At 42.9% G+C, this 27,892-nt stretch overlaps 1 protein-coding gene across 1 annotated transcript; it reads left to right on the top strand.

Annotated features, from left to right (window-relative positions):
• The first annotated feature begins 215 nt into the window (after positions 1–215).
• Positions 216–21,810, top strand: BFSP2 (beaded filament structural protein 2). Its single transcript, XM_032106500.1, has 7 exons — positions 216–798; positions 9,099–9,181; positions 11,069–11,225; positions 14,709–14,870; positions 19,953–20,084; positions 20,550–20,770; positions 21,564–21,810. The coding sequence occupies exons 1-7, from the start codon at positions 343–345 to the stop codon at positions 21,565–21,567; spliced, it is 1,215 nt and encodes a 404-aa protein (XP_031962391.1). The 5' UTR covers positions 216–342; the 3' UTR covers positions 21,568–21,810.
• The last annotated feature ends 6,082 nt before the right edge of the window (positions 21,811–27,892 follow it).

The raw sequence follows: 27,892 nt of genomic DNA, 5'->3' as shown, positions 1-27,892 counted from the left end.
CATCTGGGTGTCAGCGTAGAAAACACTGCTGGTATTTTAACACGTACATTGTACTGAATCCCCGTCCCGCTGTCCCCGTAAACACCATTGTGCTTTTCATCTGCCACATTTGCAGCAGCAGCAGCAGGGAGATTTCTCCTGAAATGGGATTGCTGACCCAGCAGCCGCCCGGACAATGTGACGGGTGCTCCCAGGCAGCACAAAGCCCCCCTTCCAGAAAGCCGTCGCACAAAGCCGAAATCCCGCGCGAGCCCAACCTGCTGGGCTCGGCACATCCCTGCCGCCAGTGCGGGGCGAGGCGGCCGGGCTGAGCGGCGGTGCTCGGCAGGCTGGAGCGACAACATGCCCTTGCCGAGGCGCCGGTCGTCCTTCCTGGGGCAGCAGCCCTCTTCCTCCACGGCGGAGAGCTCGGGGCCGCCCGGCCGCCGGGTGAGCGTCGGAGGTGGAGGGAGCCTGTCGAGACCACCCGGCGTCTACGTGGGCACCGTTCCCACCGGCGGCGTGAGCAGCCTGGGCACCCGAGTGTCCCGTAGAGCCCTGGGCATCAGCAGCGTCTTCCTCCAGGGTCTCCGCAGCTCCGCCGCCGCCGTGCCCCTGGCCCCGGGGCTGGATAAGAGCAGGGGTCTCTCCTACGAAAGCCTGAATGGCTGCTTGGTGGAGTACATCGAGAAGGTGCGAGCTCTCGAGCAGGTCAACCAGGAGCTGGAGGAGCACATCCGAGTCTACCTGGACAAGAAGGCGGCCAGCGTGGGTAGCTGGGGAGCGCTGCGGGAGAACTGGGAGGCGATTTACCATCAGGTGAGCGCTGGAGCGGTGCCGGCAGCCGGGGGAGCGGGCGGGAGCTGCACGGGTCATTAGCGACTCCGGGCTGCTCATGAATGCCGTCTGATTTCAAAGCGCGGTGCCCTAGACAGAGGGTTTAAAATCTATCTTCATGATAATTAGCATTATCATTTCACAGTGTGTTGTGGAAAATGCCTATTAAGCAGGAGAATTGCCTCAGGCATCGTGCGCATGGGAGCGATTGAAGTGCACCCCAAGGCGCCGAAGTCTGGGCTGGTTAGAACGGGTCGGGGTTTTTTCTTTTTTTCTTTTTTTCTTTTTTTCTTTTTTTCTTTTTTTCTTTTTTTCTTTTTTTCTTTTTTTCTTTTTTTCTTTTTTTCTTTCTTTTTTTTTTTTTTTAATTTTTAAAGTCTGTGGTTATTACACTGAGTATCAAAATTATTAAAAGAAACCTGCTAGGACTGAATTAGGTTATCCCTCAACATAATATCATTACAAGCACGTTACAGGGGTTTTTTTAATCAGCAATTCAGATTTTTACTTTAATCCCTTATTTGCTTAATAACATTTCCAGAAGCTCTATTTATTTAAAAATAATGATTACATGGCTACAAATGAGTGACTCCCTTCCTTCCCTTTGTCATCACCCCACCATTCCTTTCTCCCATATTTTCCATACGGCACAAATTTTTATTGTGGGGGTCTGAAATGGTGTCTGCATTGACCTCACGGACAAGACAGAATTCCTTTTGCTGACCAGTTATACCAGTAAGGCCTTGCAGACTGATGTCCTGCTTACAGCAGACACAGAGCTCTGTCTGCTGAAGTCTTGGTGCACCACATGAGTCCTGGCTTCCCAGCTCCCAGCCAGTGGGAGCAGACAGGACTCCGAAGACCTGGAGTCCGGCATCTTGCACAGCTCTTCCCAACAGTGCTAGCGCGGGCACAAAAAATGCCATCAGTGGGTCTTCAGAAAGCCTGAAAGCCACCTTTAAGTTGTCTGGGACAATTGTGTGCTTTAACTTGGGCTGGCCAGGTTTACTTTGCATTTTTTAGGGCAGGTCTTCTCCCAGAATGCTACAAGCATTGCCTGAACTCTGAATGTGTTGGCATAAGCTGTTGTACAGAGATCATGTCAGCAGAAACACCCAGTTAAGAACCAGCTTTTAAAGTTGCTACCTTCTAGTATTAGCAAATGATGTTATTGCTTCCTGAAGGGAGCAGCTGCTGAAGGAAAGGGGTGCTCTGAACCTGGGGTACAAAAAGCCATCGCCTCGAAGCTATTAATTATCCCACTGGGACAGATGGGGATTTTGGTGGGGGACAGGGAGTTAATCCTTTGCAGCTGCCATCCCATGTTCTCCAGACCAGTGTCTCATTTTGTAGTTGTAGATTTCACCTGTAAATCCTACCAGGACTTACGGTTAAGACCAAAAATATGGGACCCTAGATACTTTAGAAAGGACTGTTTGATTTTGCTTTATATAAATCCCCAACAATAACAGTGCAGATGAATCTGCTCATGTAATAATTTTTCATCCAAATTACTTTCCTTTGACCTTTCTTTGTAGTCATCCTTGCCTCTACCTTTCTTTTTCATGAGTAAATAAGAGAATCTCATAATGAAATCTAGACTGAATATTGGGCTCTTCCTATATGAAAATCAGAAAAATAAAGCTGTTTTGTAATAGCATTTGTGAGTATCATAGAAAAGAAGAGAAAAAGATTAGCATCATCCATATCCATTTAACTATCAAAACGCATCAGAGAACACATAAAATTTTCTGAATTGCTTCAATTAAATCAATAAAAGGGGCATCACTTAGTGGGTTTTGTCTTTTTGTCTTTGGGATATGATCCAAGCTGTTATGTGTGATTCTGATTAATAGATTTCTTTGCTTTTTTTACTAAACATTTAACCAAAAATGAAAGTAGGACCTCATCCAGCCCAAGCACCATTCAACTAATTTGTCCTAGAGCTAATTGGTAAAATTATGCTAGCATCAACATCAAAACCATTATTTATTAAAATAATGTCAAAGTCAGTTGCTACAGAAACAGCTGAAATCACACAAAGTCAGAACCCTCCTGCCACAACACATCCCAAACAGAAAAGTAGAAGGCATTCAGGAGCAAGGTGTAACAGAAATGAGAGACACCTGGCAGATACATTCCTAAATGTCATTTTTGTAAATACATTCAGATTTTCTGCAGATGTCCACATCCACCTTGATTTCTTTATGAGTGACATACCCCATTTTCAGCTTCTTGTAAAATCTAAGCACTCATTTCAATTCCTGGCCAGGCCCACGGGTTCAGCCAGGAGAGATGCCCGTGAGCCGTAAAACCCCTCGGTGCCATCCGCATAAAGCAGCTATGAAGGTTTTGGGCAGAAAACCACTCAAGCAGGTACCTGGTTTAGCCCAAGCACTCATAATAGAAACAGTTTTTGAACAAGAGGCAGCAAAGAGAAATACACAATGGGGAGGGGATCTAGGCAGGAGCCTCTTCCTCTTGCCCTGGTAGTGAGAAGACAAGGATGTGGTGACGTAGGACTCTCCTGGTCCCAAAATCAGAAATGAGACAGGCCCATCTCTACAGTGGCACAGGCGAGACTTCAGCAGACCTGAAGTCTCATTTCCCTCCTGCGCTTCCTGGGATGTGTTCCAGCATTTCAAATTTTGGGTAGTTGCATTCCCAGCAAAAACAACTTGGTGCCAGCATATCCCCCAAACACAGAGCTAAGGGAAAAAATGTGTCAGTGGGTGACTCAGAGGGTGTGTGTGAGTGCAGGGTCCCTCAGGAAAAACCACTCGTGTTTCCTGGCAATTGTCAGAGCTGTGGCTGCAGCAGGGGATCACTGGTGGGAGCTGAATGATGGAAAGCCACTATCCAGCTCCCAGTGTTAATTATCTGCCTGGGCAGCTGGCTTCTAGCAGAGCAGGTGGACACACACTAATTGGGACAGGCGCAAAGTGAAAGGATTTTTGCAGGAAAAGAGGGAAATGAGAAATCCTCGCCAAGAGGAATTCACATGACAGAATTGCAATTTCATGACAGAAATATTAATTTTACCCTGCACATACTCTTCTTCTCCAGGCTTCATCCTGGTCTTCTTGTGGAAAATTCTACCTCTAATCAAATGTGTCTCTTCTGCAGAATAGGAGACTCTTTGCAATGGGAATTCCTTCCCAGGGAACAGGGCAGCACCTGGGAGAAGTGGATGCTTGAAACAATCTCAGTGAGTTTACAGAGAGAAGAGGGTAGCTCAACCTCCATGACTGTTTAATTAGGGCTGTGTGGGAGACACAGAGATTTATTTTGTCTATGAGATGGCAGGCACATAGTGCAGTTCAGATCACAGGAGAAAACACAAAAGTGGAAGAAGGAATCAACATCCTGGACCAATTTTATCACTGCGTGACTGATCATAACATCCTGTGTGTGGTTGGGAGCATTTGAAAGAACTCCAGAGTATTTCTGTAGAGCTACTTTTATTTGCACGTGGCCTTTCTATCAGCATTTAATCAGTGTGATTATTAAGCCTGGAGAATACACAGGTCTAACAGCCCAAGGCATTGCCACATTTGGACTCACACCCTGCAGGGCCAGGAGAGCTGCTGAGTATTACTTGTGACCCACTCTGGCACAACACAGTGCATAATCAGTGTCTGCAAATGGGTGAAATAGCACTCTGCTACTCATCTAAGGTACAACAAACTCCCACAAAGTGGCACAAAGCTTGATCCACTGCCCTACAGAGGATGGCAGTGAATTAGTTTTAATTATGTTCTCTCAGCCACCTCCAACATAAATTTGGGCTGCCTTCACAGGCAGCTGTGAGGGGGTGTGAGGTTTTCTCCTTGTACTTGGGCAACAGTTTTACAGATCATTTCTTTGAGAGGTATCTCCTGCTTTGAGAACCAGGCATTCTCTGATGCAGTCCTGTGTACTTACAAAATATTTGATGCATACATGAAGTCGAAATTCCCTGGATGCAGCAAGAATCAGCAAAGGAGCCATCAATCTTCTCAACCTCTCTCCAGGTATTACCTTTCCTGAGGTGATATAACAAATGTTGCTCTTGCTGCCTTCCAAGTTTCCTCCTTCAGGCTCTGAGAAAAGGTTCAACATGGAAAGCATGACCAGGACCATTATGAGTTTACTGCTTGGCAGTGCAGGTTGCAGGCTTTTAGCCTTGAGTTTAGCTGGGAATTAAGATGTGTTGGAGGCAATGGTCTGGTACCAACTATTCCCTTGCATGTGTGGAAGAAAAGACTAGATCGGCATCTTCTGATCTTTCTCCATGGAGACATTTGCTTTAACTGAAGTGAACTTAAAAGCCAGAGAAGTTTCCATTACATGAATAATTAAGCCATGAGATTCATTATTACAGGCCACACCTGAGGCCATGAATTTAGTAGCAGTCAGAAAGGATTTAGACACGTGTAAGAAAAGCAAAACTATACAAAGCCTACAGATGAAGCACAGCGAAGAATTTGAAAGGCACAGTAAATCTTGCCATGCCAAACTTGGCCAAATCTCTGTTAAAAATCAAAAGTTGCTAGTCACCAGGGATAAGGAATAAATTCTCCCTGTAAGTGTCTGTATCACATCACACTTTATCAAGTCTGGCATCTGCCCACTCCCTTGAAGCAGCTGTTTTATCCTTGATGCCAGTTGTAGCCCAGCAAATGGGCCAGCATATTGATGCAGGTTTTGATGAGACTTTTCTTCCAAAAAATTAACATTGCATTTTCATGTCTATAAAATCACAATGAAATCAAAGAAAATTGTTGCTGCTTTGTACTTAAGATGTTTAATACCATGGATATTCACTGTTAATTCAAGAGCTGAAAAAAATTGTGATCAAAAGGTGTATGTGCATCACAGATCTGAGTGCTGAAAGAAAATGTGTGACTGGAAGGAGTTATTATTAGTAATAATATTTGCATTTTTTTTAACACTTCCCATTTTGTCTCTTTGAATGCCACATGAGCATCAGGGACTTAAGCCTCCCAGAAGCACATTGAGGCAGGACAGCACTGCCTTCTGCCTTACAAGCAGAGGAGGCAATGTCTAAGTGCTTGCAGCATTGCAAAGTCTCTCGTTTCCAATGGACACAAAGGGTGTTTCTTAAACTGCTGCATCAAGTGTTTTAGTACATGTGTCTCACTAATGCTGTGTGTTTGCAGCCAGCTGTTGATTAACAGGAGAATTAAATCAAACAAAAGAGCCACTAGATGGAAGACTTACATCTCTTCTTCTGGAGCCTAGGAAAGGGCTTTCAGAGCTCATGCAAATCAGAGGGAATTTCTCAGGAAACATGGTTTGTACCATGTTAGACAGTAGTTAGAAATTACTGTCTAATTACCCTTCAAGTTCACTGTAGATTTAAAGGGTACACCGGTGATTTCCAGGAGGGCTGAAAAGTTGGTGCCTGCTGGTTTCCACTGCAACACTCATCCCTGAAGTCTTCAAAACATGCGTTTGGGGGTTTTTTTTATACCATTTTTACTTATGTGGCAGAGTTCAGGGGTTTGTGCAGCTTTGGAAAGCCCAGGACTTTCTCACTGAGCCCTTGGCTGTTGGTCTACAAAGAGGAGAATCGGGGTATTGACTGAATTCTCAGGAGTATGATAAAGACGTACTGTGGGGCAGGTAAAAGTTACCTCAAATGCCTCAATAAATCCACAAAATCACTAATGAAAAACACTTTCAAAAACCAGTCTGTCTCCATATAGATGCAGAAATCTAGGCAGCAGAAATTCACCAGCTATTGCCTGCTTCTGCTTTTGTTGCAGCCCAAAAGCATTTCACGCTGGATTCAGCCTCTAAACTCAGCCATTAACATGCCTCTGAGTGACACTGGGCAGCTCACAGGATTTAATGTTACTTTTGCTCGCAGGATGTTCCCAATTCCCTCAAAGACATTAATTTGCATCAGGCTTTAGGTAAGATGTTGTAACTGCGTGGGATCCCTGCCAGAGGCAAACGAGTTTGTTTCAATGGAGCAGGGCAAATCACAGGGCAGCATTTCTGCTCCTTGATTGAGTCAAGAAAAAATGAAAGCTTCTCTGAAGATCCACACATGTATGAGTTGGCAGGAAGACAAAATGACTTCTGTAGGAAAGAAGAAAAGAAAAAATAAAGGTAGAAAAATAAAGCAACCGAGATTTCAGAGCTTGTGTCAAAGAAGTCCCTCTACTTCTGGGCTGACTAAATGCCAATTCTCCATCCTTCAGGAGAAATTCAGGTGTCCTGGTGCAAGGGAACCTGAGGACAGAAGAGTAGAATGTCCCCAAAGTCCCAGCTCTGCTCAGCTGCTATAAAATTCCACAGACGGACAACCCAGGGTTTGGGGAGTTAGGATAGTGCTGGTAAAGTGGGGCTGCAAAAAATCAGGGAGAAGGAAATGAGGGGTTGAACAATGAAGAGCAGCCAGTTCTGTGTGCAAGTGACCACACAGAATTCTTCTGTACACAGCAGGGCTGGCTGGTGTGTGGTGAGGGGCCATCTCTTTGCCCACACCCTGTGGCTTTTGTGACATCTCTGACTCCTGTGCTTTTGCTGCACTCCCCAGTTTTCCCATGCTGAAACTGGGACTTTTTTCTTTTTTTTTTTTTTCCAAGTGGCAGTATTTACAGGATCTCTCTTCTCTGTCCAGATGCTATTTTCATGAAACATGTTAGAACTGGATGTCTCTGTGATGGCCTATCCCTCTATCATATTGGTTGGAACTGGACAAGAAATCCCACAGTTATTAAAGTAAAATAGGTTCCCCATGCAATGGTGTGAAACAAGCTCCAGCCTCAGGCTTCCAGCCACAGCCACCTTCCCTGTTTTTTCCTAACAGTAGGTGAGAATTAAGAAAACCACTTTCTTAACTCTTGTTCATTGTCAGATTGAAAAGATGTAGAGTGCTTTTAACTTCATGATCCACTATGGACATAATGGATAGTGAAGGAACCGGTTCTTTCTCCACATTTCTTCTTACCAGTTGCCTTCAGGTATTACACATTTGTTGGTCCAAACATTTGTAAGACATTTGGAGCAGTAAGCCACTCTTCATGAAGGTAAATGTTAATGACCACCTTGAAATGCTTCAGCCTTGCATGTCCACCTCCACCCCATCACCAAGCAGCCTCAGAGCAGGTGGGAACACAGGGCAACAATCCCACTTGAGATCCACTTGAGATAACTTGTCTGGATGCAGCCTTGATGTTTCCACATTGCATGGTGTGTTTCACCTTGGAGGAGCAGAATGCTTTGGGTGATTTGCAATCTCACTTAGTTATGGACTTAATTATCTAAGGAAAGATTTTTCTGCTTCAGGAACTCTTCTGGCCAAAAGAAGAAAATCTGACCTTATTCATGTGGTGATTTAGTTTTAACTGCAAATCTTCATGGGTGCCTCCTGAAAAAGACCAAAGAAATGTTCAGTTTAGCTTTTCCAGAGTGACAGCATGGATCACGGGATGTCAAGAGCTTCCAGACAGTTACTTGCAGAGGTGATCACTCTAAGCTTGGTACTGAATTCTGCATGGTTTTGGTCACCTCCAAGCTCAGAACATGTGTGACTCCAGAGCAGGCAGTGGTCTTTTTTCCCTTTTTATCATTTTATTTAACCTTCCTGAATCACAACAAGCTGCTAAGTCACAAACCTTTCAGGTTTACTTGCCCCTCCAAGTGCCTCTTGGACGTTAGAGACACACCCCAGAGCCATAGCAATGATACCACAGTCTGATTTGCACGATCTTTCCAATCAGTGTAATAATCTTTGAAGGCTTCTCAGGTCTCATATCTATCGCAAGAGCCTAGAGGATCCCATAAGAGAAGGAAAACGACGCTCTGGGAGCTGAGGAGGGCTCGCAGGCGGCATGAGCAACAAGTATTCCGTGGCTCCCTGAGGAGGACGACCCTGAAGAGGACTGCTGATATGGGAAGTAGAATAGGAACTGCATAAGTGCTGCTTAAATTTTATCTAGAAAGCATAAGTGGGACTTAAACAATGAAAATACCTTGTGCACAGCAATGAATTTTGCCCCTTGCAAACAGCTGGTGATCAGAATAAATGTGTTTCTACAAGAAGATGAGTACTTAGGAGGAATAAGCAGTTTGATGACAAATTACAGCCTAGTTGCAGAGAATTTGTGAACTTATATGTACAAAACTAATTGATTAAATTATTTGGAATGAGTCACTTGAACAGCCCTAGGATAAAGAATTATTTTCAGAATCAAAACTGTACATCTGCTTAAGATACATGTGCTGAAGCTCTTCACTGCTTGAGCTCTGTTGTATCTTTCTTCTAGGTGGGTGAGGCAGTCCTTGAAAATGCTCGTCTTATGCTGCACACCGAGAATATTCAAGCCTGTGCTGAAGATTTTAAAGACAGGTAGTCCTGTGGTGGCACCTAGCTGGCCACTTTCTTTAAACTTTGCCTTGGTGAACACTTCTTTTTTAGGGGTGTAATGTTAGGGAGTAGAATGGGCTTGTTTTTTAAGTTGCGGGTTCGTATTTAACACCCTGATTTGGGAGAAAAATAATGATGGTGCGAACATTATTTTGGAAGATTTTGAAGATTCATAGTAACAAAAATGTGCACAAGAAAAATTACCTAGGCTATTCTTAACAGAGACATTTGTCTTAACACAGACATTAGTATCTCATGGAGAGGTCAGTATTCATTCAAAATTGGGTTGGCATTTTATAAAGGCAAACTTCCATTGGCATTTTAGTTGTAATTTTCAGTACCACACAAGTGTTTTTGGAAGTAACAATCATTCTGCTACAGCAGCTGAAAAAGCAAAACCTGCACCACTACAAACATCATTAGACAAGAAAACAGAAATGGGCTGTGCTGATTTTCCTTTTCTTTACTGAGAAAAATAAGTAGTAAAAGAAGATTTTAAACACTGGCAAACTACTTTTTTATTGTCTTTCTGCTTGAAAAGCATGATATTCATGTGTATGAGTGCACAAAGATCTTTCGATTTTACTCGGGAGACATGATCCTTGTAGCTTTTTTTACTCATAATGGTTTCATTCATTTACAAATAGCTTTTTGCAAGCTCTGACACAAAAACTGTACTTCAAACTAATTGATTTTTATCTCCCATGGTTTTTATCATCCCTTAAACTTCTGTTTCTCTCTCTGTGGCATTAGTTTATTTAATCATAAAACCAAAATGTGTTCATCATTCTTAAGTTTGCCTTTTATTTCAGAAAGGTACAACTCTGAGATACTCATTTCACTTTACATCCAGCAAGTTATACTCATATTTTAAGTAGTTTTTAAAAAATACTCTATAGAAGTGTCAGCAGACTTGGACAAGCAGTTTACATAACAAAAAACAATGTTGTGTCCATCTACTGCATAGTGAAAGCTCCTGGGATCAGCTGCCACTCTCCCAAGCTTTAAACTCCCAGCAATGAAGGTGGCTATCAAGGAGCAGTGTTTATGAAGTGGGTTCCCAACTAACCTGCCAGCCCCTCCTGTCTAACCTTCCTGGCCACCAGGTCCCCAGGTTGGACAGGTTTGGCACAAATGTCTCCCACCCAAGGAGATTCACAATGCAATCCACGTTTTCAATGGAAAGCCCAAACCAAAAAGTTACAAACAAGAGCAATGCAGCAAGCAGTGCTGTGGAATAGAAACTGCTTGCCAAAATTTCCCTACTGTTACAGCCATGGTTTGGAAATGAGCCATTTGTTCTAACAGCAATTCTAATTGACAAACCAACCACTCAAATTTCCTCTTTATTTTGATACTGCTGGGATTTGGTCTTAGGGATGAGCCAGGACCCTGGAACACAGACCAGACTTCCATCAGCATGTCCGTTAGTAAAAGCAATGCTCGATGTGCGTGTGTTTAACCATTGCTCTGATAGGTTTTTGTGTAGACAAGTGAGTAGGTATTCTCATTTTGCAGCCAAGACAACTGAGAAAAAGCCACCCATAGTGATACTGTATGTAAATATCAGATCTAGCAAGGGACCATGAGCCTCTCCATGCTTTTTCTGGAATCCTATGAGGTTGATAACCACCATAGCACATACTGCTAACTTGGCCTGTTTTCTTACACTCTGAATTAATGACAGGGCACTTCAGGCAGTTAACTTCAAGTATGAAGAGACAAGGTGAGAGCAAAGAATACTGTCTGTGTTTCTGTGCCTCTGTCTGGGACACATTTACTCATCAGCAGAAATAGTGTCATTCAAAAAAAAGGTTTTAATTGCTGAGCTGTGCTATGTTGAAGTTTGGCTTTTTTTTTTCTCTGCAGGTATGAAAATGAGCAGCCATTCAGAAAGGCAGTGGAAGATGAAATTAATTCCCTATATAAAGTGATTGATGATGCTAATTTAACTAAAATGGATCTGGAGAGTCAGATAGAAAGCATGAAGGAAGAACTAACTTTGCTGTCAAAGAATCATGAAGAAGTAAGTCCAGACTCGGGACACTGCAAAGCCAGTGTGTGCCTGTTTCATCTGGTTGGTATCATACATCTAGTGCAAAGCAAACATTAAAAACTCCACCTGCCGTGACTGGGTGGGGGGATTTTCCTGAAACCTACTCCTATTTCTTTCTTCTCTTTTAACTCAAAGGACTAACCCCTGAGGCATTATCAAATTACTCACATTTAGGTGTTAACCCTTTCTCATTTGAAAAATGTGACATGGGAGAGACACCATCACTTTGTTTCTTGTCAGATACCACGTGGTGGTCAAGGGGCTGCACAGTCATGTATGTGGGCATCTCAGCAGTGAGGTCTGATGGAAGGAGAAAGTTCATGTGCAGGGAACCAGCTCTGGTCCTGCTGCACTAATGTTGAGCATCAGCCAGGTTCTTAGGAATATTCCCTGCTTGGCTTAGCAAAGTGCTCGGTTCCCAAACCTGAGTCTCTCTTGAGAAGCACACCACTGAAGCAAGTCACAGGGACAGTGGTATGAAGGAGTGGCTCTAAAGAATCACCATCAAAGGTATTGGCAAAAGCAGGTTTAACATGAATTGTGAAAGTGCAATTTAACTTTGATGGCAAGGTTCATTTTATTACTTACTATATAATGAAGCTCACTAAGGAAAATTGGATTAGAATCAATCTAGAATGGTTTACATGGAAATCAGGGATGCAGAGGGTAAAGGTGCTAAAGGATAAAGGTTCAAAAGGGTTAGGGGAGGCCTTCCCATTGATCATGAGGTTCAGAGCAGACCTCCTGGCTTTCTAAACTCCTGATGGAGATTAGGTGCAGCTGAGTCCAAACTTTACCTCAGACTTGATTTATAGCTAAAGGATTTATCCACACCTGATCACTGACTAATTTAACATTTACAAAATGATCCAGTAGGATTTCCTATAAGCACAGCAGTAACTTAACTATAGATCTGGGATGGCACTATTCATACTATACTTGCTATAGGATATTTAAACCAATTCACACTCACACACAGCCAGGAAGAAGCATGTACAAAGGTGCCTGTTAAAAAATTCCCTCAAGTTCAGTGCAATACTCAAGTCAGATGCTTCTGCATCTCTCAACAGGTGAGGGCTGAGCCTTGAGGAGTAGTGGGGATATCCCAGGCCCCACCATCAGCTTTTGGCAACAGTCCTCTGAGTATTGCAAACTTGAGAGCTTGCGAGCGGATGTCCCAGTCAGAGGGAGATTGCTGCTCACAGCCCACTGCAGTCCAGGAAATCTCAAAGGGCGTCATTCAGGACTACTGTTTATAGAGTCACAAAATGATTGGTTCCAGTCATCTGTCAGTCTCCATCCTGGCTGTAATCCAAGATGGTAATTACTGGAGTTTTCCTCAGAAGCCTGGTAACAAAAATATTGTTCCACTAGGGCTATGATTCAGGCAAATAATATTCCAAGGTTATGCTAGGATAGCTGACTATCTCATCCCCTTCCTTTGTTAGGCAACAGAAGCTCCTAGGAGCAGACAGTGTTTCTGATAAGCTCAAGGGAAGCTTAATTAGCCAGGAGCCATTGATTGATTAAGGCTGAGGTCTATAAAGAATTCCTGAAATCACAGAGAGGCCCGAGGGGGTAGGGAGGATGCACCACCACAGACAGGCAGCCAGAAGAGAAGCCTGTACTACCCAATTTTGCAATACTTTCCTGCTTACTCACTGCATTCACCAACACCATTTGCATGAAGGTGGTTTACTGCCTTCAGCAGGGATTTCAGGATTGAACACAAATCAGCATCTTTATTCATGGGGACTTGAATATGGAGCTGTTACTAATCTCTCATAAGGGACAGCAAGCAACTGTGCTGGTGCCTCAAAAGTAAGATTAGAGCTTGAATTTTGATAGCTCACAAAAGCAAGGCATTATCCTACCTTACATTTCTTACCAGTTGTTCCTCCAACCACAAGATTTCAGCAACATGGGTTTGCCAAGATGGGGTTGCATCACCAGCTCCCTACTTGCATCAGTCTAATTCCAAGGCTGGCATTTTGCAGAAAATAACCAGTGGCTTCAACACCAGTGCATGATAGGAGAAAGATGGAAGTTGTTTTAGATAAGAGGGTAAAGAGAAAAATGATAGAAATAAACAAGATCCCCTTTAAACCTCCAAGTATTGCAGTGACTGCTGTGAAACCAGAAAAGCTGGTGCTGATGCTGTTCTCTGTAAATAGCTATGGCATAATGAGAACACCACCTGTCCCTCTTGATCCTCACGTAGCCAGCAAGGAGCCCTTGCAGGGTGGAGAGATGCTCCTTTCTTTACCTGTCAGGAGTACCTGAGCATTCACAGAACCACTTCAGCACAGGCCTGGTTTTCCCATGGCAGCAGCACCAGGGGAAGCTGCTTAAGAGAAGACACAGAATAAAGGCTAGAAGCAACTATTGCTGAGCTCTGGCACAATAAAGTCCCAAGGAGTTCCTGAACTAATTCAAACCTTTCTTTCCACTGATGCTCCCACTAGCAAATCCATGCCAAGTCCTTTTGAAGCTTTTGTGAACTTGGAGTGGGGCACATTTCGAGGTTTGCATTCTTGCAGGTTCATAATTCACATAATTTCCATCCATTTTTTCCAGTATTGTCACTGGCAGGGGCCATTGCTTACCAATACAATTCCCAGATGCTTTTACACTACCTTTTATTTGTGCCAGTAACACAAATAAACAGATTGACATAAAAGGATTGCAGTGCCAAACAGTTAAGATACGTGTGAAAATCTCATTAATTCTTGTGTTCCTGAACATGAGGTACAACTGACATGCTACCTTGCAGTGTGCAGTTCTGGACCTGCTAATTCTCCACTGGTTACATGTTTTTGGACCATTAAATGTAATGAAGGAACAGAATGCTGTCACAGAGGAGAATCCTCTTAATCTAACATGCACATGCAAAAACCACACACAATGTCTCACACAAGCTGCGAGGCTGTAGAGCTCCTGCTGCTTTGCACATCTTGTGTCTCCAGTAGGTGCATGCCCATGCTCCTGCATGGTGCAGCAGCAAGGGAAGAGCAGTGTTTGATATCCTGTAAGCTGTTAGTTCCTTGGCCAAAGTCCACACTGCAGCTTTATTGGCAATATAATTGTGGTGATTTTGGGTCCCAGCTGTGCAGTGTGCATGTGTCAAGCACTGGCTGCTGGAGAAACTTGCCACTGTTCAGAGGGCTGCTCCAGGCACTGCCTTGGTTCAGGGCTTCAGTCTCCTTCCACCAAGGGGGAAACTCTTCCAGTACATAGATCTGCAGGAAGAGATCCCATGAAGAAGCAAAGCAAATCCACATCTGAAAAAGAAACCCTTCTGTGCACTAAATCATTAATGTAGAGATACCTTTTGGGACCAAATTTAATTACTCTCTCTGTTTGTGGCGCCAAAAGAGCTCTTCCTTGAGCTTCTCTGAAGATACCATTCAATTGTCCAGTTCACTTTCCTTATGTTTGTTATTTTTGTTCAAGGATGTGAAGGTATTATACAAGCAGCTTGCTGGATCTCAGCTGGAAGAACTTGATGTTCCCCTGGGAAGTGGCCTGGATGACATTCTGGAAAAAATCAGAATCCACTGGGAGAGAGACATTGAAAAGAATCGTGCTGAGACAGGTGCCCTGCTCCGTACCAAGGTCAGCACTCTGTAACCCTCTCCAGCATCACAGGATTTGAAGCAAACACAAAATCTCTCAAATATTCTGCAATAACTTTGAGGGTTGGGTGTTTGTTTGGGTTTTCTTTGAAACAAAAAAGACGTTAAAAATCTAAGGTGTTTTGGTCCAAGTCCAAGGGAGAATGCACTTATAAATATAAAGGCTTTCTTGGGATGCATAGAGTTAAGCACTGGTGGAAATGGCCCTGCTCATATCTCAGGTATCTGTGGGAGCCTTTCAAGGGCTCTGAAATGTTGGCTAAGGAAAACAAACTTAATCAGTTGACACCTTCTGTGTAGGATAAGCCACTGTTATTACCCTTCTTACTAGGGCTGTTCCTCCACTTAATAATTTACAGGGGTCTATAAATCAAGAGGGCAAAACACATTGCCCTCTACACTACAGAGTCCTTGTTGGTTTCTCCTCAATATTGTTTCCTTTGGCAGCAGTGGGAAAACTAGATATTAACTTAGAAATGAAAAGAGATGATAATAACCATTCCCTTTAAATAGGAATTCTCCTCTCCTGAGGCTGAGTCTGAACACAGCCTTTTAATGCAGCTTTTTCTGTGTCATGAAGGATCACTCATTTCCAAATTGTCTGGCTGAAGTAAGTACTTTTGCAGAGCTGAAGCATTAAGTTCAGTAGATGATCCTGTATATTAGAAGCCATCTCATTCTGAGTTGGCTCTTATTGCAGAGCATGACAGAGTAAATCAGGAGAGCAACAAAGATGGTGAAGGGCCTTGAGGGGAAACTGTATGAGGAGCGGCTGAGGTCACTTGATCTGTTCAGCCTGGAGAAGAGGAGACTGAGGGGAGACCTCACTGCAGTCTGCAACTTCCTTGTGAGGGGAAAAGGCAGGACAGGCATTGATCTCTTCTCTGTGGTGACCAGTGACATGGCTGGAGGGAATGGCCTGAAGCTGTGTCAGGGGAGGTTTAGGTTGGATATCAGGAAAAGGTTCCTCACCCAGAGGGTGGTCAGGCACTGGAACAGGCTCCCCAGGGAAATGGTCACAGCACCAATCCTGGCAGAGTTCAAGAAGTGTTTGGACAATGCTCTTGGGCACCTGGTGTGATTCTTGGGGATGGTCCTGTGCAGGGCCAGGAGTGGGACTCAGTGATCCTTGTGGGTGCCTTCCAACTCAGGATATTCTCTGTGAAATCATAACTGCAGCAGTACTGTAGAAATACTTAGCAAAACCATATAAACATATCAAACATATCCCCCCTGTTCCAAGAGCTGCCATGAGAGGTGTAGGCGGTATCGAGGGCAAACAGCAAGGAAAAACAACAAAACCAAGAAATACGTTTTGTAAACATATGTGTAAGCTCTGAGTTAATTTTCAAAATAAAGAAGAAAAATCCTGTGACAACAGTGATACCAAAATTGCTGGGAAACACACAAGAAGCTAAGCAGAGGGATTTATCCCAGAGGTCCCATCAAGTTTTTGAGAATGTCAGACTGTTACTAAGCAAAGTGTTCACAAGGTTAGTCTGTGGGGCCTGATTTTCAGCTCATACAGTCCAAAGGAAGTGAGTGACACAGTAATAAACTACACAAGCCTGGAGAGTGCCTCCACACAAAGCACATGCAGCCCTGAAAAGCCAGGGCATCCTCAGTAACCTATTGAGCTCTTCCCAGAAAATCTGTTCCTGACCCACTGCCAGGTTTCAGCAAAATGAGCATCACCCTGATGGTGCCAAATTCTTCAGTGCTCCTACTTGCCTGTCCTGCTTGTTCCTCCTCCTTCTCCTCCTGTGCAAAAACACCCTAACAACTTCTTTCTTCCTATTTCTTTCATACCTTCAGTATCTGGTCTTTTAGCTGCTGAGAGATATCATTTGGGGAGAAAACTGCCAGCTCACAGTACACTGCTCTATCATGTCTGTGATACCCAACCCATCCCTACTCGGCCATCTTAGTCTAAGCTCTTACTAGTTTCAGTTGTTCCTGTTTTGGTTTGGTTTTTTAATGCAATGAAGAAGCAGAATATCACAGATTTCTGGAAAGATCAGTTCTGGTTCTGGTGTGACATTCTAGGGGCTTTTTCCCCACTAATTAAACCCAGATTATGCAGCTTTGCGTGATCTCCTACAGATGCAGATCTATTCAGATTACTACCATGTATGCAGATAACAAGAGTTTAGCTTTTATCAAATAAGCTTGTGGTTTTCTATAATCTCGGTGGCTAAGTTGTATTATTTGGTTATCCACACTGTGACAAACTTGCCCTTACTCTTTTGTGACATCACAGGAGGGAGAGCAGTTCCTTCCACTCCTTTGCTCTTCATTACCAGCTTTTTCAATGGAGGTTTTCCTTGGTCCCTAATATTTTAATTTCCTTTTTCTACACCTACTCCCTGGTGTAGCCATGATCAGCCCAGACCAAGGTTTTTCAAATCATGTCCTAGCACTGACTTAGACATGAGGGCAGTATTTTTGTTATTTTCTGACTAATTACCTTGCCTCATTTGCTTTGTCTTGTGACTAGATTTGCAGTCTTGGTTAGATTTGTCAAGGACATTTGGGCACCAAAACACACCAATTTAAAGTCATACCTAATGGGGTTTCACATGGGCCTTTTTTAGATGAATAACCTCAACACTCAAATCCATTGGTTTCACCTGTGCACTTTTTGGTCTGTAGTGGTCAAAACCTTCCCTTGAATTGACAAAAGTGATTTAAACCCTTGCAAGACATGCATACTATTTAATATTTTTCCCTGGAAAGATGCTTTACTTCCTGATGAGCTGTTCATTCATGTAATTTGAGTCCACACATCTACCCCTGCTCATTGCTAATCTCTATGGTTTTCTGTCATCCATAAATCCTCCTAGTTCATAGTTCATTCCCAAGGCAGTAGACCTTGAGGCATCAAGCTGTTAAGCTTCTGTCTTAATGGAAGTAGACCTTAATTTTCCTCTTCATGTTCTGTCTCTTGACCAGCTAGCTGTTGATCCATGGAAATGTTCTGCCCCGAGCACGCAATTACACAGCTTTCTCTGTTGTTCTCATAAAAGGTTTTGAAAAATCTTGTGAGTTATGCCAGTTGTTTCTCCCTTTTTTGCTAATTTGCGAAAATGTTCCCAGAACTCTCAAGAGCTTTCCAAAGTAACTTCCCTTCTTTAAATATTATGCTGGTCAACTCTGGGTGCTGGTGTTCCATTCCTAATCATCCTGTCATTAGCTGGATTCCATGAAATACAGACTGACCTGCACTCACGCACAATGCTTGGCTCAGAACTGTACAGATGTGTTTGAAATCCACAGATTCCTAGGAAACTTAACCAACAACATGATAAATATTTAGGAAGATGAGTTCATCCTCTCCCCCCATTAGTCCAGTTGTTTGTGGTCACCACATGTATAGTCTTTCCCTTATGGGGCATCTTGGATATAGGAAAAGTCCCCAGAAAACATGAATTGCCTAGTGAAGAGGACACACAGACAGCACTTCTCCACAGAAGGAACCCCAAAGCTGGGGCCGAGTGTCATGCCCAGCAGCACCCCACACATGGACTCTTGGGGCTGGTAATCCTGTAAGAAGGGTGGGGAAACCTTGTGTGACCCAAAAGCTTTAGAGCGCATTCAGTGTGTGCTTCCTTGCTGTGTCCTCCTCCATGTTTAGGGCCTGACGTGGCCACCTGCATCTACTCCACCTGCCTGTTCTATTGTTCACACCACTAAGGTCAGGTTCACAGCTTAGGGTAGCTCCTGCAGGGGTTCCAATGTCACCTGTGGTGAGGGCAAGCTAGATTTATAGGTAGCCACCAGCAGGGTAAATGTGAAAGCCAGGCTGCAGGTAATGGGTGTAGGCTATAAATATAGATGCAAAGGCACCTTCCCTTTCCGGTGTATCTCTTTAAAAAGAGGCATTTAAAGTCCTCGTAGCGTAATAACATGCAGACTACACTCTCAACACAATTTAGGAGGCACAATTTACTGAAGAGTGGCAGGTCCATGATCACTGATTCACCAGGAATAGTCAGGTAGAATTATGTCTCTCTGAAGCACAAGCCACAACGAGGCATTTCCAGAAAACACAGAATCTGTGTAATTTGCTAGAAAGGACAGCTTTGGTGTTTGGATTGAAATTCATCTCTCTGCAACAGATTTTAGGTTCCTAAATCTAAAGTTCTGTTTAAGACTTAACTGGTACTTAAATGACCTTTTTCCAGTGAGGCTGTTTCGTTCACAATGTGCAAGGTGTGGGGTTCACACGATGGTACCAAAAGAAAAATTATTTTTGATGCATGGTCCTAGATTTTTTTAAAATTTGATTTTAAATAAAAGAATGCATAATCAGAAAAGCAGGGTCAAGATGAAGTTTCAGAGTGGGATGGAAGTATTTTGCATAGTTTAATTTTAGCATCAACCACAAGAAATGCAGGTTTTGACTGAAAAATTGTATTTTCTAGAGAGCCCAGAGCTCTGGGCTGAAAAACATTGATTTCAGCCCTTATTAAAAAGTATAGAAATTCTATTTTTACTAAGGTACTTTTTCCTTCACCTATTTTCAAGGAACCTGAACTAAACACCTATAAAACCTCCCAAGCCACAAGAGCAGGAAATATCATAACAATGACTTAATTAACAGAAATTTTTTTTGACCCCTGTGATATGACCTGCTGTCTGACTCATAGACTCTTATGTGAAAAACTAAGGTGTGAATAGTTCTGAAGTACAATAGACTAAGTGAAGACACCCAAGTTTTTAAGAAATATTATAGTATGGCTATAAAATGAACAATTACAGCAATGTTTTCTCTTTAGAAATAATTTGAAACATACAAGTATGAATTCTGAACAGCTGTTGTTGACACGGATTAAGTATATACACATATGCATAAGCCATTTTACAGTAAATGCCTAGAAAACATGATAATTTTGACACTAAGAAGTATCTGGAATTGTTCAACAGAGGGATTTAATACACAGGAATCAAACTTAGAGTCAGAATTGCCACAAACTGTGAAAATATTACTGTCAGCTTGGTATGTAAGGAAGCTAAACCATAATTTGTGTAGGTTGTGATGACAGTCACCTTCTTTTACCAGCAACAGGCTGAGACAACGGCTGCCGTGCGAACCCAGGAGGAAGAGCTGGTGGAGGGCCTCAGAACCGAGTTCCATGAAACTGCCTGCAAAATACAGAGCTTGCAAGCAGAAACTGAATCTTTGAGAACCTTGGTAAGGAATGTTAGGCTTTCAGCGGGTGTATTCTGTGTGAACTCAACACACCTTCTGAGGGGAACATTCCCGTCTTGGGATGCAGAGTTAAGAATGAATCCCATTTTCCACCAGGTACTGTTTCCGGAGATGCCAGACATTTCTGGGCTCTTCTTGATTGACATGGTGCTCTAAGTGTCCCACATTTGACAACTAGGCTCCAAATTTCAATCTTCAGTGTATTCATACTCAATAATAACCTCACTGAGATTGCTCGGTAGTGTAGTACTAGAAAATGTGAGGAATATCTGCACCTTGTAAAAGTACTTCTACTTTTCTAAGGATAATACCTAGTATCAAGGTAGCTAAAGAAAGGAATTATCAAGATATATATAGTCAATAGAGATATTGGCCAAACCTGAATAAAAATCACTATGAAGCATATGAAAATTGACTGATTTATTTTCTCCTGCCCTGCCCTTGCAGAAGAGGGGTCTGGAGAACTCTTTATACGATGCCAAGCACTGGCACGACATCGAACTGCAGAACCTAGGCTCTGTCATTTCCAAGCTGGAGGCAGAGATGGGAGAAATCAAAGTAGAAACTGAGCAGCAGCAGAGGGATCGTGAAAATCTGCTGACTAGCAAACAGCAGCTGGAGAAAGACATTGCTGCATATCACTGCCTCCTGGATGGAGAGCAAAGCAGGTACTTGTCCTTAAAAGGGTGGAGAACATGCTCCCTGGGAGGGGGTTGTGAGGTTGCTGGAAGCAAGAGGACTGGGATGGTTCTCACGTTTCATAAGACTGGCTGGTAGATGGTGAGGTTTGGAGAATCTGCCAAAGGGGAAGAATACACAAAACCCCATCAAACAGAGATTCCTAATGTATTGGAGATGGGTGGTTTCCTGCACTACCACAGAAGGACATGGTTTGAAAACATGCCATGAGTTTCACTTCTCTGAAGATTTGAGATGCGATATTAAAAAGCTACTACAGCATCCACATTAGTGGCTGCAAAGCAGATGTGTTGTTGTTTCTTGACTTGAATACATTGTGTCATCCCTCCTTCTCCCTCAATACAGTCCAAATATTATAGCTGTAACCTTGGGAAAATTCTCTTTCTTAGCTTTTAAGTTACCCCTGAAGTCCAAGGACAGAATCTGGACCGCTGACTGTACCTTTTGTGAAGGACTGTAGTTCCAACTCTTAACATTTTTCCTCTGGGAATAACCTGTGAATACCTTTATAGTGTTTGGGTTGGGTTGCTTGGTTGGACTTTTCTAAGATCCTTAATCACCCTTAGACATGAAACCTCTGAGAATCTGATCCACAGATTCTGACTCGCTTTTTTGCTCAAGCCAGGGAAAATTTTAAAAGAATCCAATCTTGCTGAAGCTGGTGAGATTTCACCAGCTGAACTGAGGACAGGACTTGGCTCAGCAATTTTCCTATTTTTAGGAGTGACCAATCTTTATTTTTATCTTTTTTTTTACTTCCAGCTGATTATGAAACTCCCAGCCCACAGAAGACCATTGCCATTAAAGCAAAAGATGTCATTGCCAATTATGTTCGTGGAAGTTAAAAACCCATCAAAGCAGCCTGCTTTATACAGTTTGATTCAACAATCAAAGTAGGTTGTAGCTTGAACAACTTTATTAGACCCTCTTCATGTAATTGCTTTGCTTACAGATTTCAATTTACTCATGTTGTTAAAATTATAATAAAAATAAAGAATATCAGGCTTTTGTTTGATTTTTTCTTTCCTTCCAGTATATTTCATGATATCTGGAGGGGTGTCATGCTCTTTCCACTTCCCAGCAAGGAAACTCTTTCTTTGCACAGTACAAATATATCAACACTGAGCCACCCCTCCACTGTGCACACAGCACCCACATGGAAATGGTGAGTGCTCTGTTGTGTCACAAGACCATCAGCTCAGTAGTGCAAAATCTTATTCAAATAATGCTGAAGGAGTTAAGTGCACTGTTAACTCAATGTGATTAATTTTGAAATATGTAAACCAGTAGAATCATTAATCCCAGCATCCCACAGTACTTTATAAACACATTTTTAAGTCTAGACTAAACTTCTGGAAAAGCTGAAGGTGCAGGAGAGCAACAGTTCTGCCTGCAGTCCAGGTTACATCCTTTTACTATATACTGAGAGTCCAAGCCAGGGTGTCAGTTTGCACAAATGTGATACTTTCTGATATACTGATATATTTTTATATTTGTTTTTATATGGTTGTTCTTTCTTGATACCAACATCCCTCCAAGGAAGGTCAGCCAAACTTCTTTTGAACAGGAATCCACATAGCATCAACCTGTTGGCTGACCTTAGGTTGTTTCCTGTATTTTGATGGCATCAAAAGGAAAAAGATTTGCCATCTTTCACCTCTGACTTTCTTTTATATTTTAAACTTTAATAACCTCATTGTATTGCATGTGCAGTATGGTCACATAAAGTGCCAAGATGGATCTTGCATTTTCAGAGAAACATAATGAACCTTAGCTCCTATCACGCAAAATTTTAGGCAGGTGGCTGGCTTTCCTTCACAAGTTTCCACACAGCGATGAAGTTAACCATACATGTGTTTGTTGGATTGGGACTTTACAAGACCAGTAGTTACACCAGGTGACAGCACAGTTCATTAAATGAACTCAAGGACTGCTGAGAAATGGCATATATTACAGAACACAGTGGCATACAGTATATATGGCAGGTAGACTATAGATATTTTGATTTTTAATTGAAACATTAGCTAAGAAAGCTACTTAGATTTTAATGACTGATAAAATCAAGTACCCTCTGAATCCACTAAACTCGATCCACCAGTGAATTACAGGAATAGGGACACAAGTGTTGTCATGCCTTACCGTGTACATTCCCCCCCCCCCCACACACAAAAAATCCTTCCTGATACAGCTGCTTGACAAACGATCCTTCATTTAATCTCTGCAAAAAGTCCATCTGGCATGTACCACCTGCAACATTTTGATAAAAAATTACTGGATTAAAAGATCACCCAACAACAACCAAAAAAATAAAGGCAGATACTGGCAGATTCTGGGGTTTTTTTCTCAAAGAATGTAGGCTCCTCAGAGCAGCAATAATACCTTCTTATACATCAGTGCAGGCAGAATTTAGCAAGCTGAGACTCCATCAAGAATAGTGATGATGAGAGAAAATACAGACAAACAGTGATACAAGAAATTAGATGGTACACGCCCTTGGGTTGGGTCTAACTGGAGGGTGTCCAGCAATGATCACTTTTTGGCATTAACAAAACATAACCTCCCACTTATTCCTGACACAGAAGAGAACAATCTCCCTATGATTTGAAAGTAAAGAGGGAATTTTAAAAACATAACAATATACAATCTGGATTCAGATTCCTTTGCTATCTTCTAGTGATGTTTCAGGTATGAAAAGCAACTGCTGACTATCCCACTGTGAAACTGTTCTTTATAAATGTCACTCAGGGAGATAAGCCTGATGAAATTCTGAGTCTACAGTTATACTCTGATGTGAAAGAAATATTTTTTTAAAGTTTTTTATATGCCATGATCCAGTATTTCATAAAAATTAAATTAGGTTAATATTAAGATGTTTATTCATTGGAATGGAAATAGTTTCTTGCAAAATCATCAAGGTATTTCAGCATGGAGAAGTGTCTGGAAAAGGAGGAAGCATCTAAGCATAAACAATGAATTTCCGGCAGCTTTTCTCTCTATTCCTAGCAAAGACCAAAAGCCACAGAAAAGATTATTTTTGTGCATAGTCCATCAGAAGTCAAATGTAGCATGTCTGGCCCTTCTAAATCAAAGTGCTTTCATATTAAGTGCTAAAGCTCTTGTGAAGAAATCTCTCTGCACTTTTACACTAACTGCTGTGGGTACCTAGCTAGCTATGCAGCCCCTCCAGGGTGCCTTGCCAGCCTGAATGCTGTCTAAGCACTGACAGCCTTCACCGTGTGAGATGGGAGATTGAGAGTATGAGAGCCTAAAGGCTTTCACAAGTATTTGTAGGCACTAAGGTTCATAAACTGATTTAGCTTTATATTTATGCTGTAGTCTAGCAGTTGCTTTGTTAAATACATGTGAACGTGTTTCCAACTGGCTTTCCTCAGAAAATCAGGACCAGAAAACAGATTTTATTATCCTCCACTGCAGTATCTCTCACACCTATATTCCTGTGAAGGAATTTGTGGCATTTGCTGTTATGAACATTTGTCTGATGTCTCAGGAGACAGTTCAAGAATCAAAATCAGCAGAAATTTAGCCCTGTAAGATGATGGAAGGTGTTCCTGCCACTTAGTTCCCTGAATCAGGCCACTGCAGGGACAGACATGTACCAGTGGCAGCAGAGGGATGGGAAGGGGAAATGAACTAGTCCAGACTGTAAAGCACAGCCACTCCCTTAGTGATAGCTAGTAACTAGGTCAGATGAGCTGTGCTATCAAACCATATGTGTACTTTATACTTCTCCCAGCCAGGCACAGCTTCTTCTGCACCACAGCCTGAACACACACTGCTGCATCCTTAGGGGAAGCAGAGGGTGCCAGTTCTATGTGAGCCCCTGCCTCATTTAAGATTTCACACTAAGCAGCAACATAGCAGACCAACTAGGAACTGGTATTCTAGCCCATCATTCTAGTGCTTACATTTTAGTGTAAGAATTATTATACTGATTCTGTGGTTAAAAGATTGTTTTTAAGGTCACTTTCAAGCTGGCATTTTCTAAAATTTAACACTTTAACAAACCACCATGCACTGCTGGCAACAGCGCCTGCTTTCAGATGGCAATTACTGGTGGAGAAATGTGCATGATAAAACTTCTCCCTTCTGACTGTACAGGTCTCAAACTACAGCAAACTCTGAGCTGAGGAAGATTAAGCTCCTAAAGAGAAGTGAGCCCATGCTGTGACAAGGACTCCACCACAACCCTTCTGCAAGCTGCTCTGCACCTAAAGGCACCTTCTCCAATTTCCTTAAGCAGGCGTCTGCCCAGGAGTTACTGAATGTTTTTCTGCTTGTGCTTTGCAAATGTCAAAGCAGTTCGCAGTGCTGTCACCTTCATGTCACAGAACTGAGATAACTGGGTACAAAGGAAGATGAAACAGTGGGGGACTGGAAATGGAAGTCTGCTCCTAACTCTTGCACCACCCACAACTCACTCCAACTTTCCTTCCTTCGGTTTCTCCATGTGAACAGTGACTGCTGCCTCACTTCCCCTACATGCAGTAATGCTTCATGCCTCAGGCTTTATAAAATGCACCAAGATGCACAGGGAACAGCATCATGGCAGGACTTGCCATAGCTACAGGATGGAGAAGAGGCAGGCAAGCACCACTGTGTGGGGGAGGAGAGAGATGAAGTCCTCAGAGTCCTGGGGGTAAACCTGTACATGAGCAGAAGCACTCGGAGTGCCGTGTCTTGCCAAAGGCAGGTCACACAGGTCAGTGATGCACAGTGCAGCAGGGAGCCGTGCACTGAGCTTGTGCTCCCGGCACAGCAATGTGGCATCCTGGATATATTCCTTGCATTACAAACATCACTTCTGCCAGTCCATGCCTGTGAGCCATTCTTCAGCCAAGTGTCCTCTGTGCAACTATTGAGGGACATTGAATTTGAGAAAGGAAAAGAAAGCCACAAAAACTGACCTTTTTTTCTGCATCTAACTTTTTACACAATGACAATCTTAATGGTAAAAGCTGATGCAATGCATTCACACAGAACTACAAATGCTGTGCGTCAGCACATTTTCACCATTTTACATAAAATAAAAGTAGAGGTGGGAGGTAAATTCAAGCATAACTGCATAACTAATGCTTCCTTTAAAGCACCAACTGAGATGTCTTTAAATCTGGATCTAAGCCTTCCGACGCCTAAAACACTGCTGCTATTTTCCATGATTTCTGCCGAGCCTGTTCCAGACTTAACAGCTGAAATGTTTCGTGGTACACTGCTCCTGACAGGTATTAAGTTTCTAATCCAGCTGGGCATTCCAGCCTTACAGTACTGTGTTTGCAAGAGACAAGTGATGCAGATGCTAAAAGCTGCAAAAAGGCACCAGGTTCACATTCTCCAGCCTGATAACGGGGCTATCCACAACAGTACAATGAAAATATTTTACCAGTTGCTGAAATTCAAGAAACGATCAGCTTAGAATCGGGCACAGCACTGTGCTTAGTACATTATTAGGTGATCCACCGCAAAAGCTGAGGGACAAAAACTGTCTGCTTAGTTGCATGGCATTACCAGTGCTGAGCCTGCAAGTCCCAGCATGGGGCAGTGCCGGAGGTATGTCAGCTTCCCGGGCAATAACGGAGCACAAACACAGGGGAATGTGGCGCCTTGACAAAAGGAATGTCAAACACTCCTCCACAGCCAACAGTTCGCTGCCACGCCTTCCGCATGATCTTCTATCAGCTGAAGGGGACAGTAAGCAGGGAGCACCCAGGAGGCACAGAAAGATGAGACTTTGCTACCAAATTTGCTCCCTACTTCAGTAATGACTCCTATCACAAATGGAAAGTGTCACTGATCACATGACATTTTCGGTGTTACCAAATGAATTGTTACACTTGCAGCTTCTAGCTCTCTAGGGCCTGCTCTGTGCAGGCTCAAATCCTCGAAGTACACAGGTAGTAAAAATACAAGGAGGACAGCGGGTGACACATAAGAAGAGGATTGTAACACATTTCCCAAAGGCAGAATGCTTGACTACAGTGATTCAATTACTCACAGCTACAAAACACTTTACAAAGACATCGTGTATTTAACCTCTTAAAATGGCACCTTGCCTGTTTTTTCAAACAACCTAAGAAATATGAATGGAAAACACTAAATAACAGCATTTGCATGGACATAAATTGAGACTGTCACCTTCCAAAGTTTGGAAAAACTTTTAATTTGTATGTTAATATATATACACACACATATGTAATTATCTCAAGAGAAGATATGACAAAGCACAAAATTATACTAAAGAACTCAAGAATACAAACATGCTTACTTTTATACAATTCTAATACGAACCAATGCATATTTGATAGGTAATTCTCATTTGAGCTCACACATTACCATAGGAACTTCTATCTCCTTTAGATGGCTGATGAATAAAGTAAGTAATTGGAAACAGTGTTTCATGTAATTATTTATGACTCATGACAGTCTGAGGCTGTTTTTCCAAATGTCCTGCTTCAAAACTTTTGACATGTCTTGAAGCCACAGCGAACTTCTTAAACACCCAAGTTTTTTTCCAGAGTTAAAGGTCACTACAGTACCCAAAGTGAGAAGTAACAATCTGCAGACACCCACTGTGGAGTTTATTTTCCAGCACATATTCCCTAGGCTTTAATGCGAGTCAGAAAAGCAGCTAGGAAGCTCACGCCAACACATCCGGACATCCTAGACAGAGTGGTGTTTCAAGACTTACTCACTTAACCACACAGACCCAAGATGAAAGCTAAATGACTTCCTTGCATCCTTTGCAAAGACAGTGTAAGTTCACAGGCCTTGCTGGGGTGTGGGAGGCAATGTCTTTGTCATGGTAGTCCACGCTGGGAACGAACGCCACCTCTCCTCATGGGTGGGGGGCGGCTGGGCTGGCTGAGCAGTGCCCCGAGCCTGTGGGGACCGGCTGAGCACTGGGGCTGCTCCAGCAGTTCTCTCAGCCTGCTTGGAAGTGATTCCAGCCGTGCTCTGAGCCCAAGGGAGCTGTCCCTGTTTCACTGTGAGGTGGCCCCAACAGGAAGGGCCCGCACCCGATGCGGGAAGCGGCCAAGCGCTTCCAGAGAAGCTATGGCTGTGCTCAATCACAGAAT

This window comes from Corvus moneduloides, chromosome 1 (assembly GCF_009650955.1).
Source record: "Corvus moneduloides isolate bCorMon1 chromosome 1, bCorMon1.pri, whole genome shotgun sequence".
NCBI classification, from domain to species: Eukaryota; Metazoa; Chordata; class Aves; order Passeriformes; family Corvidae; genus Corvus; species Corvus moneduloides.
Note: the sequence above shows the minus strand (reverse complement) of the source record. Positions and strands in the feature narration are given on the sequence as shown.

Bases quoted from the DNA above. Each gene is read 5' to 3' on its own strand.
- BFSP2 (XM_032106500.1), top strand. From the start codon at position 343: ATGCCCTTGCCGAGGCGCCGGTCGTCCTTCCTGGGGCAGCAGCCCTCT. The intron at 14,871-19,952 runs GTCAGCACTCTG...TTCTTTTACCAG, and splicing joins GTGCCCTGCTCCGTACCAAG to CAACAGGCTGAGACAACGGC. The intron at 20,085-20,549 runs GTAAGGAATGTT...CTGCCCTTGCAG, and splicing joins CTGAATCTTTGAGAACCTTG to AAGAGGGGTCTGGAGAACTC.